The 15,304-nt window shown below is 40.7% G+C and overlaps 1 protein-coding gene across 5 annotated transcripts; it reads left to right on the forward strand.

Moving 5' to 3' along the window:
* The first annotated feature begins 257 nt into the window (after positions 1-257).
* COPS3 (COP9 signalosome subunit 3) lies at positions 258-12,502 on the forward strand. Of its 5 annotated transcripts, none has more exons than XM_072877645.1 (12): positions 258-416; positions 3,018-3,147; positions 4,866-4,978; positions 5,081-5,130; positions 6,006-6,098; positions 6,817-6,996; positions 8,255-8,395; positions 9,597-9,770; positions 10,656-10,742; positions 11,085-11,198; positions 11,825-11,905; positions 12,164-12,502. In XM_072877645.1, exons 1-12 carry the CDS (start codon positions 362-364, stop codon positions 12,215-12,217), a joined length of 1,272 nt encoding a protein of 423 aa, XP_072733746.1. In that variant the 5' UTR covers positions 258-361; the 3' UTR covers positions 12,218-12,502. The 5 variants fall into 5 exon arrangements, with proteins under 5 accessions (XP_072733746.1, XP_072733748.1, XP_072733747.1 ...); XM_072877646.1 differs by lacking the exon at positions 258-416 and adding an exon at positions 666-824; XM_072877647.1 differs by lacking the exon at positions 9,597-9,770.
* The last annotated feature ends 2,802 nt before the right edge of the window (positions 12,503-15,304 follow it).

Consider the following 15,304-nt stretch of genomic DNA (forward strand, 5'->3'; position numbering starts at 1 on the left):
CCGTGTCGCGCTGTGAGGGGCGCAGGGGTGACGCCATCATGACGCCACCAGCCCTGCTGAGTCACGGCTTCTCGTGCTTGACGCGAGGTGGGCGCTTCCGGGCGGGGCGGAGGGGCTAGGCGGCGGTTGCCATAGCGCCCGCCGTTCTCGCGAGAGGTGGTGAAGCGGCGGAAGTGACGCGCAGCGGCGGGCGTCGCGCGGCCTCCGCAGCGGCGGCTGATTGGCTGGCGGCGGCGGCGCCCGTAGCGGTGGCTCCTTCCCGCTTCCCCCGTCCCCCCCCCGTCCCCCGCCGCTCCCGGCTCGCGCCGCCCCCTCCTCCCCCCCGCCCGCAGCGCGCGCGGCCGCGCCGCCAGCCGCCAAGATGGCGTCGGCCCTGGAGCAGTTCGTCAACAGCGTCCGGCAGCTCTCGGCCCAAGGTGACCGTGGGGAAGGGGGGGAGAAGAAAGCCGCGTGTGGGCCCGGGTGGCGGCGGGGAGCCAGCGGGGCCTCAGGAGGGGGCGGCGGCCGGTGGAGCCCGCCGGGCCCCGCGCGGCTGGGAGGGGGCGGGCCGGGGCCTGCCGCCTCTCACGGCTCTCCCTCAGGCGCGGGGCCGGCGCTCCTGCTCCCCCGCCCCGGGGGGCTGCTGGCTCCGGCGGGGCCCTTGCCGGGCTGTAGTTCAGGGCTCCCTCGCCGCACGCGGAGGCGGCCTCGGCGGGATCCCGGGCAGGTTTAGCGGCCGCTGGTCTGACAGGGCGTGAGGGGCCGGCTGTGCCCTTCGCAGTGCTCCTCGCCTCCTCTGCCAGGGCAGCGGCAAGGTAGTGGTTTTCGGTAGCTGGAGGTCCCGGGTGAGTGGAGTGAAGCCGGCTCCGGCGGTCGTGCCAAAATCTGAGCCTTGAAAATCAGGGGGTAGGAGCGGGCATCGCAGGGACTCGGACTGGGATTGTATAGCCCAGCCTGTCGCCTAACCGATGAGCGTGCAGGTTGTGGCATGTGTGTTAAAATACATTTCAGAAGTGTTAGCTCCTGGGGACAAAGTAGAGCATGGGCAGAAGAGTCCTGCCTTACCACGGGAGCGTGCAATAGGAGGCCTGAGACTGTACGTCAGTGTTCAGAAAGTGTTTTAATAACCATAGTTAGAATTCCTTAGTTTCATTGCCAGACTCCTAATTTTCCTGTGTGTGGGCATAGCGTTTCCTAGTTCTTGATCCTTCTGTCTGTGTTGATGCTTCCTAAAATGTGTTCTGAGTGTTTCTCTGCATGGAATGTTTGCTCCCTGGAACTGATAAAAAATTGATGCTTTCCTCTGTGGCCCCAGGCTTTATCTCTGGCAGTTACTTTTGGGTGGAGCTGCAACTTTCTCTTACTTTGGTTTAACTTACTAAATGTAGAGTATTTTTACTGGGGATATTGGATACAAGAGACAGATTATACCTGCAAGGTGTGGCTACAAACCAGATGAAAGGTGATTCTTTGTATGCGTGTAGTTCCGCTGGAGAACTTTTTCTTACAAGGTTTTGTGGATGCAAAAGGTTCAAGGGGAGACTGGTTGACTGTATGGAAGTTCTCCCATTAGGGATGAGCCAGATAGACATTCTCTGTGAGAAAGTAAATCCAGACACCAGACAGGCTGCTGGAGGTTATGAGAGCACACAGGAGAAGTCTGTGTACTTGTGGTTGTGTTGGTTTCTGGTTATCAGCATTTGGCTGCATGGGAGGTGACATAAATGGACATTTTGTTGGGCCTGCTGTGGGTATTTCTACTTCGGCTGTGTGGGTTGTTCAGTGTGTGTTTGTGGGTAGAGGGTTTTTTTGCTTTCTTCTTTAGGGGAATGCTAGATGATAGCTGTAGAATGGGTGGATTTCTCTACGAGGGAGGACACCAGAACTAAGGTTTTGCAATGCTTGAATCAAACCACAGAGCATTTTACAAGCCCTATTCCTTTCCATGCTTATGCCTGGAGTTTTAATTCCGTATGGAGAGCGCTGTTTTGGGGATGGGTTTCTGGAGTTCCTGGGCTCTTGGTTCCACATTTGGAACTTTTGGTCCCTCTCTTACTTCGAAGCTAACGTTTCATTGCTAGGGCTTCCCAGGTTTTCCTTTTCAAAGGAAAAGGCCATAGAGTTGAGGATAGTATTAATCCCTATGAATGGAGCCACTATTCCTCATTTTATCAAGATTTTTGTAAGGGTGAGAGAACCTCTGGTTTTTCTCTCTAACCTGCAAGGATTAAACATTTAAACAATACTCTGCTTCAGAAAGGCATTGTTTTAGTTAAAGTAATTGCAGGGGGAAGACTTTGAAAGCTGTTGATGATAATCGGTCTGCTTTCTTTGTAAGGTTTTTTTTGGGCTTACCGTACCTTCATAATTCAAAATAGTTGCCTTTCATGCTGTGTTCATAGCTCACAATGAGTAGAATAACATTGTAGTTCTAATTATATGAAGTAAATTTAAGACCAGATTTTAAAATCCTATTATTGTTGATACTTAGTTGTAATTTGAATGTCTACTTCAAAAAAAATGCTTATGAGGAGACCTGAAAAGTGGATAGGGCACTTGAGAACCAGCAAGGAACAGGCTCTGGTATTGGGATTTTTTTAGAAAGGGGAGAAAACTATTTTTTTCTCCCTTATAACACCTACAAGGCACAAGTGTAGATATCCACATGAGGCAAAATTTTGCATCACAGTACGCTGATCAAAGTTTTGGAGACTTGGCTTAGGTGTGCTTGGCATTGATATGAGACCCTGAAGCCCCCTCTCTAATGAGGCGAGCTGGTGCTACTTTTCATGTTGTGTTTGTGTTCTGAGGGCTTCCTTTGCAATCCCAAAGGCCAGAAGCTTAGCTGTCACCTTATAAAAAACATATGGTGGGTACCTCACTTATTGAAAACTAATGCTTATCGTATTACAGAAAAGTAAATTCTCTGTGTGGTAGTACTTTTTCCACAGGTTATATAGGGCAGCAAGGTGTAATGAAGTATGGGAATGCATGAGTGTTCTCTGATTAGAGTTTGACAACGATGTTTTGTATTTCAGGGCAAATGACCCAGCTTTGTGAACTGATCAATAAAAGTGGAGAACTGCTAGCAAAAAACCTTTCTCATCTGGATACTGTGCTTGGTGCCCTGGATGTGCAGGAACACTCGTTAGGCGTTCTTGCTGTCTTGTAAGTGTTGCTTTCTTTTAATAAAATATCTTAGTGTTAAAACTTCAGGCAACGTGCGGAATTGTCAACCAAATGTTTTTCTTTTGGACATAAATGTTTTCAGTCTGCATTTCTTAGAATGGTGCTTAGTTTCCTTCAGTGATGCACATTTTATTAATAAAAATAGCAAGGCAAATTTGTATTTTCAAAAGAAAAAAACCTCTGGAGCTTGTAAATGCTGTTAATGTCAAATGGTAACATTGGGGGTTTGTTTTCCTTAAGGCTGTATCTGTTTCTCTTGTTTATGCTTATAAGTATTTTTCTGTACATGTTCAGCAAAAAAGGTATAAAACTAGCTTTTAAAACTCGATTGGCAGGGCATTAGTGTGCTGAACTGTAAGCATGAAGCAAGGCACTTACTTTTTTTTTTCCAGTGAAGCATGGGTTCTTATCTAAGGTCTTGGGTATTTGTCTCTAGACCGCATTGAGGCTCTTGCTGCTCTCTGTGGTTTAAGATAATACTTGCATTGCCTTGGTGATGCAGAGGTAAGGTAAGGATATTTGGCCCTGAAGCTCAAACTATTGTTTCTAGCTGTACCTAACTGCAGGTGAAGTGTCTACAGGTTCCACATTATTTTCAAGTTCTCTTCTAAAGGAAAGACCAGAATTCTAGTACTTGTTCTACTACCCTTTTGAAACAAAATGAATGTAATACATAGAGATAATGCACTTTAATATTACAATTTACTAGCATCTCATAAAAATGCATTATGGAATTTACAAAAAATGGGGCATCAGTACTGTGTTAGCAGAAGAATCGTATCATGGGGTATATGAAAATAGTCATTGAAACAGGTGGAGGAAGGAAGATAACTTTATAAGAAATAATATGTAAAATGTATTATTTTAAGAGATGGTATCAGTGGAGCATGTAGTAAAGTTCTCCTGGCTGAAACTGTGGCATGGCAAACTCCTATGCTGGTAGAGTAAGACTTTCTGAAGAGACAGGGGAGGGGTGGCGGCACGTAAGCTTTGCGGGGAAGGACAGTTCATGATCTAGGTGAGTTTGAACCGCATATTACAGTGTATAGCAACTGAAGTATGGGCAGGGTTGCGTACCGTCCAAACAGCATTAAACAGAGTTTTTTTCTGTATGTTTTTGTGACATTTGTAGGATGCGTAGCTAGAGTTTTCATGGCCCTCAGATGAGCATAATCACAGTTCATCTTACAGAAGCAGCAATGTGGAAGGCTACAGCCTATAGGGTGCTAAGGGACCGCCAGAGATGGAGAGAAACTGGAAGTGAAGAGAAAGAGCTCCTAGCAAGAGATACTCATCTAATAACTTCAGAGTTGAGAAATCTTGAGCGCATTCAAGCAGGAGATGGCTGTAGGATAGGCAAGAGTGTCCAGAGAAGTTGTGTGGCTGAGTATTGCAATTCATTATCGTTAGCCAGTGTTTCTATTGTGATTGTAACTATTGTCCCAGATAAAATGATCTTTTTTCGCCATAGTTTGTTCTAAATTGTAGCTTGCACTAGATTGAGAATGGGGGTGTGCATGGAAAGCGTATTTTCAAATGTTGTGCAGCTCCTGGGGAAGTCGTGTGCCATCTGTCAAACACTTGGATTTGTTTGCAAGCATCTACATGTATCTGCAGAGACTTAGCAATGATGAAGCTTTTTATTAATCTCCAAATGTTAAGTGTTAAACCTTTTGTTGTTGTTGTTTTTATTTTAGGTTTGTGAAGTTTTCTATGCCCAGCATCCCTGATTTCGAAACATTATTCTCACAGGTGCAGCTTTTTATCAGCACTTGTAATGGGGAACACATTAGATATGCAACAGACACTTGTAAGTTAAGCTTACTTTCAGACTTTATGTGTTTTTTGATGGGTTGATATTACTGATTTTTCACTGTGTTGGTTTTGTTTGTTTGTGTTTTACTGTATTTAGTTGCTGGCCTGTGCCACCAGTTAACAAACGCCCTTGTGGAGAGAAAACAGGTGAGCAAGTATCATCTAGTACAAATAAGCTACCTACAAATCCAAGCTCTTAAAGGGGACGTTACCAGTCTCTTACTGGCTTTATAAAGATTTGCCACTAACTTCATCTTAAGTATTTTTGTGCAGCTCCTTACTTGTTAAGTTTACTGAGAGGTAATGAACCTAAACCAAGATTTTAAGATTTCCTTAAGGAAAGCATAAGGAAGATAAATTTTTGGGGGGAGAGTCACCTAGAAACATGCTCTCTCGCACAAACTAGGAAATCTGTAGTAACAAGAGTGTTCTTCAGACAATGTGTGCGTGAGTAGGAGAGAGCTGCAAAAATTACTAGCGCTGGTGAGGCAGTAATACTAGTTTCGGTGTTATTCTCACCAGTGTTATATAATGATCGTAATGAAATGCCTTAAAATGTAAAGGAAACTTGATGAAGAAATATTTGACCAGTGTTTTTGTTGCTAAGATACTGACTTTTTCAGGCCATCTTAGTGAAATCTAGCCTGAAATAGAAGTAGAGATCAAGTCTGGTCTCAATGGAGTAAAGAGAGAGCCTTGCCTTTGTTATTTGGTGGGAGTTTAGATGGTGTCGTGGAGTCAAGAAAGGTTTTCTTATCGATACAAATTACTGTATTCCTGATGAGGTTGGCTTTGTGGAGCAGAACTGATGACTTGATTTAGTTTATCAGGAGAAGTCATATAGCCAAGGTTAATTTTATTTTCTGAGAGACTGCAGTATCCTACAAAAAGGGAACCTCAAGTTAACTATTACTTAATGGAACCTGTCAATTAGTGTTATTTTTCATTTGTAAGTGTCAACATAAGATCCAATGTGCTGCCATCTATGAGAAATTATCTGAAAGAGATGTAATTTCTGACAGCCCCTGCGAGGAATTAGCATTCTCAGACAAGCCATAGACAAGATGCAGATGAACACAAACCAGCTGACCTCAATACACGCAGATCTCTGCCAGGTAAGGGGAGCATAAGCGCTTGTTATGACAGTAAAAGCTTATAAAATACCTGTAACCCTTGGAGGAAATGCATGTTCACATATTGCAATGTAAAAATGGCTTCTAACTGTTTTTTTTCCCCGTAATAAATAATACGATACACTGAAATAAAATCCTCTTCTATTAATTTTAAATGTTCAGTGCATGTCCCCAGATCTTTGGTTTTGTTGATCACTTCTGGAAAGTCCTTTGACATCCCTTCTCTCTGGGCTGAAAGTCACACACTGCTTGTCTTAGGCAGTATAAGTGTAATATCCAGATACTGTTTGCTCAAGTTTGACAAAAGGCATGTTTGTTTCGGTGTCTTTGGCCTGGATTCGCACTTCTGTCTCATTCTTGGCTCCTGGGATTTAGGGTTGGACAGGAATGTTTAGTGCCATATTTAGTGCTGCCAGCACAGTAGTCTGGAAGGCCTGGAGTTTCAAGCAGCTTTGTCAGAGTCTAATTTCTGTAGGATTCAGATAATTTATAACAGTTCACAACCTGTGTTAAGGGTTTTCCAAATATCATGATACAATAAATAATCTGTGTTACAGCACTACTGACGTGCACTGTTTTTCCACTCTTGGAGGAGTGAGATTTATTGAATAGTACTAGATGAATTGAGTTTCAACTTCTTCCTCATGGAAATTTGAACGGAAATGGCTAATTTATGAAAACTTGATTTATTTTCTTGTAGCTCTGTTTGTTAGCAAAATGCTTTAAACCTGCCCTCCCGTATCTAGATGTGGACATGATGGATATTTGTAAAGAGAATGGGGCATATGATGCGAAGCACTTTTTATGTTACTACTACTATGGTGGGATGATATACACTGGGCTAAAGAACTTTGAAAGAGCACTCTACTTTTATGAACAGGTAACTTTAAATAAAATGGTAAGTCTAAAGTGTGATCAACTGAAAGGCAAAAGTAGCATGTGTAATAGTGCTGGGAGAACATGCCATCTTTGAATTGCCACCAAGGATAGCTATAAAAGCCGTGAACCTAACAAAGTACAAGCAGTCTCCGATTATTTTCATTCTTAACCTTAGGGATATCGTTCTACTAACAGATCTATACTGCTGTTCATCATTCACATAGGTTTTGGTTTAGCATGTGTGGTCATCATAGTAATGCATAAAAACGGATTTGGGTTAGCATCCACTATTAGCTCTTTTATGAAAGGTACAGCCTGAACGGTACTCTTTAGTGTATAAAGTGAAGTAACGAGCAAACTGTCTTTAGAGGTGTTTTCCTTTAAGGTCTCTTACAGCCAAGTAACTATTGCACCATAAAACTATGCAACTCAAAGGTTGATGTTAAATTTATCTCACTATAAATATTTTTCAGATGCCTGCTTATTACTGCTAGCATAGAAACCGTTCACAGGCTGACATTCAGAATTGTGTATTCTTAAAGAAAAAATAGTCCAGCGGTTGTGCTAAGACCTTTTGCTAATTTTATGAGGGGAGTTACACTTCTTCAAGCCTATTACAATATTTGCTGCTTTTACTTTCTCTGTGAAAGAAGAGCCAGTCGCAAAATTGGGAAAACTTTGTGTGTGTATGAGAGGGAAGTGCCATCAAATGTGCAAAATAAACTGGTGCAGCAGTTTTCTGTAAACAAGGGTCAGCTCTTGAGTAGCTATCAGTATCATAGTAAACTAAAATCCCTTTTCCCTATTCTGCAGACCTCTTTCAGCATACTTAAATATGAGATCTGATGATGTAATGGCTTTATAAAACCTCTTTAAGGATCTGTGTAAATCCAGGTTCTGCAGGAACTGCATGATCACTCCTGGTAACAAGTAGCTACAGGTGATTTCTAGTACAACTTTAGATATTTACGAAGGAAAGAAGTTTTCATTTGATCTTAACAGGGTTATTTTAAGGTAGGCATCACTGTAACATGATATGTTTTGAGTAGCTTGTATAGAATTTACTTTTTTAGGGACATTTTTGGATAATTAATTTTGACAGAAGTTAGTTAAGCTTTAATGCTCAAAGGTGAATTTCATATGTCATTGCATCCTTTCTGCATGCAGATTTAAACTGAGATTTTTGTTAACGCAGTAGCTACCAGGATCCACCAGTAAGTATCCTAAATTTCTCTTCAATTTCTTTCTTTCTTGCTTAGGCAATAACTACTCCAGCCATGGCAGTCAGTCATATTATGTTGGAATCATATAAAAAGTATATTCTAGTTTCTTTGATACTACTTGGCAAAGTTCAGCAGCTACCGAAATACACTTCCCAGATAGTTGGTAGATTCATTAAGGTAAGTCTTGTGAATACAGATAAATAATAGAACAACAAATCTGAATTTGTAAATTTTTTTTTTCTACCCTCATTTGATGGTGCTGTTTAACATTGCAGATGATGGGAAATAATGCACAATGTGCCAGAGTACAACCTCTTGCTGCCTTTCTAGTGTACAATAGCTAAAGATTGTCTGGCAACTTCTACGTCTATTACAAACAAACTGTATTGTTCATATTGGCGATATGGACCTTAAAAAGGTCCATAAGGTTTTGGGAAAAAAAAAAAAAACAACCCAAACCATAAGGCTTTTAAACTTAAATTTGGAAAAACTCTAGGGTTGAATGGTACTTGCCAATATTCTCTTCACTGATACTTGGTAGCATTTACATTAGAACTCAAACAAGACTCAGAGATTTCACTTGGCTTTCAATATGCAGTGTCCTTGTAAAAACATTCAACCCGCAACTTCATGTAGTTGAAGTATGAAATGCTAAATAGTTTATTCCAAAAATCCAGCTTTATAAAGAATAAAAGCTTCTGAAAAAGCTGTGAGTTTGGAGTCCATAAGCATTCTGATTAGGAGGTGCAGGGTGGAAGACAAAACTGCTAGCGAGAGAGTTCTGATCCTAGGTAAATAACACGCTTCTAAAAGTTAGTTAGTTCTTATTTAACACTGAGTTTGTTGATTTGTGACCAAAACTTTAAAGAATTCCAAAAATCTTCGTCTAACTTCAGATACTAATAAGCAAGCTCAAACAATTGCCATTTTAAAGTAATTTAGGTGAACTAGTCTTCACCCTCTGATTCTGTTGTCCATGCTGCGATGCGCTGTGGTCAAGGATGACAGTGTCTTAGAGGGTAGAACAAATATAATGGATGGGCAGTGACTCGTCAATATGCTGCTTACCTTAGCTTACTTCATATGCTGGTCAACTAATGGACTTTTTCTTGCACTGCCATAACGGGAACTGTCATACAGAGGTCCTTGAATGATGTTTACTAAATCTTATATTGCAGTAATACAGATTTAGTGTAAGAGGATCTATCATTGCTGTAAAGCCATGTATGGGCATCGTGTAGTTTTTGAGAGATGCTTGAGCTACTTAAATTTACTTTTATGCCTGCATGGCTTCTAATGTTGGAAGTAGTGAATAGATTTTGTGAGGCTGGTTGAACACCGTGTTCTTTAAGAAGGCTTCTCATTTTTCTAATTGCAGCCCCTTAGCAATGCTTACCATGAATTAGCGCAAGTTTATTCAACCAATAAACCCTCGGAACTTCGAAATCTGGTGAACAAACACAGTGAAACATTCACAAGGGATAACAATATGGGGCTGGTTAAGCAATGCTTGTCATCTCTCTACAAAAAGAATATTCAGAGGCTAACCAAGGTAAGATGTAGGGGGTTTGTTTTGCTGAGAAGTTGTGAACAGTTTTTCTCAAAGAGTCTCTCTCTGAAATTGATTCAATTCAGAGCAAAATGATAATGTAGTAATGTCACGGAGAAATGACTAAAACCGAGATTTGTGTCTCAAAACAAATGAGACTAAAATGCTCTATATAGAAAACCAATTCAGTTGCCTACTTATGCATTATTTAAAAGGTGGTTCAATATGTCTGTCTGTCAGAGGGGTTTGCCCATGAGATTTTCATACATAATCAAAAAAGTTGTGAGCACTGCTACCAAATGACCTTCATCTCTATTTGAAAAATAGGAAACCTGAACTTTACAGGTTGCTTCATTAGAGAAGAGTGAGTGAGTGGGACAGATTTTGGATGTGTGGAGTGATGTGCTCTTTCAGCTGAGAGATCAGATGAATCCTTAAAGATGCTCAGGGGAAAGGTCTTTCTTTTTTTCTTTTTTCTTTTTTTTTTTGCAAGCTCAGATGATGTTTGTGGCAGTAGAACTAACCTCAGAAGTAATGCAATACCTGCATCTCTTGAAGGAAATTCAAGGGATGGACAGTCACCTTATTCGTGTAGAAAGGTGAGGGAAGAGGTTGGACGTGGTCAGGACTGTGTCTGGGGTAAAAAGGAATTGCAGAAATGGAGTAATGACTCCATTAGTTTGGTCCACGTACATGCGCAGTATAACAAATTGGTGTCTTTGGAGGAAGAACTGACTCCACTCTCACAGTGCTTTTATAAGTAATAACTATGTGATGCACTTGTCTCTTCCCATCAGACTTCAAAATAAGATTGCATAGGCCATGAAGGATTGATAGGGAAAGTTCTTGGCGTCTAGTTTTAACCATTTAATACTTCCTAAATTTCAGACATTTTTAACATTGTCATTACAAGACATGGCAAGTCGAGTGCAGTTGTCGGGGCCCCAAGAAGCAGAAAAATACGTGCTCCACATGGTAAGACTTGTGACTTGGCTAAACTATCCTAATTTAAAAACTGATTCAATTTAAGACTCTCTAAGTGTCGGGATTGGCAGTGCATGTTCTGAATGGCTGAAGAATGATTCTTCTTCAGGGTGAAGGAAATACTGTCAGTCTGCTGTGGTGTTTAGACTGTTCTCAAAAAATCTTAAGGGATATTCTCTGCCTAAGATAAGGCATGCATCATTTGTCTTTGGGAAGCTGTTAGGAAATAAAAAGCAAACAAGTTAAAGATGATTCCACAAGGAGTCCGTGTGTTGTAGTTACCTGAAATTCTGTTTTTAGTAATACCTTGCATTAAACCCTCTCTCATTTCAGATAGAAGACGGTGAAATCTTTGCAAGTATTAATCAGAAAGATGGTATGGTCTGTTTCCATGATAATCCTGAAAAATATAACAATCCAGCTATGCTTCATAACATTGATCAGGAGGTAAATCTTTAAGATACTAATTGCTTTTGGAATTCCTACTGAAGAACCTTAGTCTGTAATCAGAGCGCTGCAGGGAGAAGCCAGTGTAGGTAACTTACATGTAGAGATTGAGGACTCATTATTGAGACTGAGGAATCATTATTCAACTATTTCACAGTACCGGAATTTAAAGGTTTTAGATTGATAGTCAATTACTGACAATGCTTTCCCTGTTGTATCTTCTAATATAGTCTACTGAAGCTTGAGATGCTTCAGTAGACTGACTGCTTAATGTTGGTGATGTGAAGCTCCTTGAATTTGCTGGATTAGAAAGATAGTTTTTAGAGTTTTAGACTTCAAGAATTGCTTCCGCTGGCTGTTGATAACCTGCCTGTAGGTTGAGGTGGTTGACCCACATGGGAATGTCTATCAGTGGCCTTAAAAAGGATTGTTAGGAAGACATAGATCAAAATCAGGAATAAAAAAGTGGTCTGACACTTTTGTTTGGGAGATGTGGGATGAGAACATTTTGGCATGGAGCTTTTGTGATCGCAAAAGTTACTGGTTCTACATAGCACAGCTGTGAAATATCTTTCAGATCATGTACAAGCTGGACAAAGTAATAAACTTAATATATTATTTTTAAGATGCTGAAATGTATAGAGCTTGATGAACGACTGAAAGCCATGGATCAAGAGATCACTGTGAACCCTCAGTTTGTGCAGAAGGTAATTGATTTAGTGTCCTGTAAGAGTATGTAAGAGATTCAGTGCAGTGAGTATGTGTTGCACTGAATGTCAGTATTTACAGTGTTGTTAATAACATAGTAATAGTGTGTGCATAAACATCATGCTTTAAAACAAAAAGGAAGTGCATGCTATTTCATCTGCACTTTATTTTCCTACCTGTTAACTTCAAAGAACTGTCTGTCTCAAAGGTAAACCTTCAGACCTGTTTTTGAAAAGAAATAACTCTCTCCCTTCCAGAGTATGGGCTCTCAAGAAGATGACTCAGGGACCAAACCATCCAGTTATTCCTGAAATTCATGTTGCTCACCACTGCGCTTTCAAGTAAAAGCTTATGAAAGAATCACGCCTGGAATAGGGCATTGAGGAGTTCCACGAAGAGAGCAGAGAGAACTGAGCTTTGCTTTTCACCTGGACATTAAGAAAATAAAAGAACACCCTCTCAGTACTGTATAATACCAGAAATATTCTCTGCAAAGAAAAAGGAAATCTCAAAAGAAACTTAAAAGTCTGTTGTGGATTTATTTATCTTCAGATTAACATCGTTAATGCATTAAATAATCTACCTTTTGTTTTAAAGGGTTTGAATGTTGCTGTGTTTCTGTAGCAGTCCTTTTTTCTCTTCTGCAAAAAAAAAAAAAGTGTTATTCAGGGAAGAATACAAACTAGTGTTGGTTCACTTACAAGATAATTACTGGTTCATTATTCTGTATTTAAAGTTGGCTCAAAGTGCAGATTTATCATATGTACAGTGGGGGGAGAGGGGTGGAGTTTAAGTAAATTCTCTACATTATAATTTGCATATGCCTGGTGTAGCTGGCTGCTGTCTATTAAATGAAATAAGAACTGTGTTCTTCCCAAAAGGATGAGCGTATTGATGAGTCCTTGTAAGGTAGTTTTGCTGAAAAGCAGAAATCACTATAGGGAATCCATACATGACAGCTATTTATGATTTTAAGTTTCTGGTACAAAATATGTCCTAATAACATTTGCTCTTAGATCAAACTTATTAGACCTAAACAAAAGGATATTGGAAAGATCTTGGTGTTCTGGAGCATTCTAGATACGAAGTTGTTCACACCTTAATAAATTTAAATTTTTGTTCCTATACAATTGGCATGAAGGTATTCAACAGGCTCATACTTTTCTGTGGTGGAAATAAGTGAAGGCCATGCTCTAGATCTTTGTTCCATGTAGAATTATTTTCTCTGGAAACATAGAATTCTATACAGCTCTCAAAATGCAGGATTTTATTTGGAGATAACATGCTGGAATGCTGTCTTTTAATTCACTATTTTAAACACAAAAACTTTGTTGTTGGATTCTTTAAGTGCTTCACCCCTTAAATCAACAGGCTCTTTAATTTTCTGTAGCTCTCATGTATCTGAAGATTCTCACTGTTAAAGCACCTTTGAAACGCTTCATGTCAGTGCAAATCTCCTGCTATCAGGCATAAATAAACCTGTCACCAAGTCAGAACATGAGAAGCTCAGCATCCAGTGCTTCCTACTTAAACGCCTGACTAGGAGCTGCTTGCTACTGCTAACCTGCCAGCTTTTTTTCAGGAGCCTAAGTAGGAGCTAAGCATTTCTGGCTCTTGCCGTGTGAAGCTTGTATGTATTGAGGTCACCCGTGCTTGAAAATACTCCATTTGTGCTTCCAGTGCCGATACAGAACTGTTGGGGTTTTCACTTAAAATTGGTGTCTTAATTCTAGCAGAGCCTCTGTGACAGCAGTATGCTTTCTAGTAGAAGAGATATGTCCCCAGGTTGTTCTCTAGGTGGTAAATGATGTTTTTAAAAGTATAAAATAGCAGTTTACTATTGAACACGGCATAGGTCCATAGTGTTAGTACCTCACCGTTGAGTATTTGTGCTTCCTATCATAGAGACTTCCATATTTGAAGGCAACTTTTACACCTGATCTTAAAGCAAAATATTGTGGTATTTTTCCATAACTTGCCTTACGAGTCTTGTAATTAAAAAAAACCTTCAAAAATCATAAATATCTTTTCCTAGTTAATCCTGCAGTGATTTCAATGCTGAACATGCTTATGCAATTTTCTTCTCTGGTACTGTGGCAATGTTAAATTAGTAGATTAGTAATGCTGTGGGCTCACACACAAAGCTGGGTTGTTGAAGTGTTTACAGCCACATGCAGCAGTCATAAAGTACTGCGAATGACTAACCCCAAACTGCCACCTCTACAAAAATGTGGAGGCTTGCCTTTCGTTGTCAAGGGGGAGAATGTATGCAGGATGCTGTCATGAAGTTGGAGAAGAACCAGAAATGTCCAGTTCGCAGTGGCGGAGCTTTTATACCGCCAGTTCCTATCAGTGAGCTTGGACTTACCTGCTGAGAGCTGCAGGATGGCTTTCTATCTGTGGAATTAGAAGCAAACTAATATATGCAGCTGGCAAATAGCAGCTGCACTTTCTCTTTTTTTGCCTAAAGTAGATGAAATAAATCCATGCTGACATCAAAAGGATGGTAGAAATAGCTATGTAAGAGTTCCAAATGATACATTACACTATTTTTCTTAATCTGATTTTTAAGAGGGCAAAATGCTTTTAAAGTCAGAGAGCTGCTGAGGTTCCTTTTCCGGCGTAGATAGTTGTGCTGTTAAACTCTGATTGCTGTTGAAAATTCAAAGTCGGGTCCCACCTGTAGAATCAGTAGATAAAGCATTCACCGCAAGTGCTTCAGGGAAGGGCTTTTAAGTAATAGTTTGATAAACACATATGGTCTGGCATCTGCATGTCTTGAGATACTGTTGAAATTAAGTCAGATTTTTAATGAAGCAGCTCCTTCAAGTCTTGGAACTAATTGCATGGTCTGTGGTCAGCCGAGATGCTTTGAGAACACTTGAGCTTTCTGGTTTTAATTTGTATTTATTGCAGGGAAGGACTTTTGATCAAATATAAGAACACTGCGTGCGACGCTCTTCTGAACTTAGACTCTCAGCGGTCCTGTGGCTAGTTCTTCCCGTCGTGCATAGCCACAAGATGCGTTCACGAAATACTGAGTGCATGCTTTGATATCTAACTCCTATTTTCATGCATCTTAATTAGCAAATATATAAAATGCAGTTCTGAAGGTAGCATTAGACATGCAACTACACTTCTTAGCCACAGGAGGGGTCTCTAGTTCAGCTATTATTCGCAGGTATTAAAATGTTTCTAAGAAGAAATGGTTAGAAGCTGTTTGTGTACAACCACCCCTCCTATTCTTGTGCTGCTGAGGAGTGCCGGTTAGTGACCTAACACGCCTGTAGCACTGCCATTGCGCCACATGCTTTCGCCTAACTCCAGCTGCCTCCTCCTATACAACTTCTCTTCTCTATTCTACAGCACAGCCGCGACCCCTTGTATGTGTTGTCATC

The sequence above is a fragment of the Ciconia boyciana genome, chromosome 13, assembly GCF_034638445.1.
Source record: "Ciconia boyciana chromosome 13, ASM3463844v1, whole genome shotgun sequence".
Lineage (NCBI taxonomy): Eukaryota > Metazoa > Chordata > Aves > Ciconiiformes > Ciconiidae > Ciconia > Ciconia boyciana.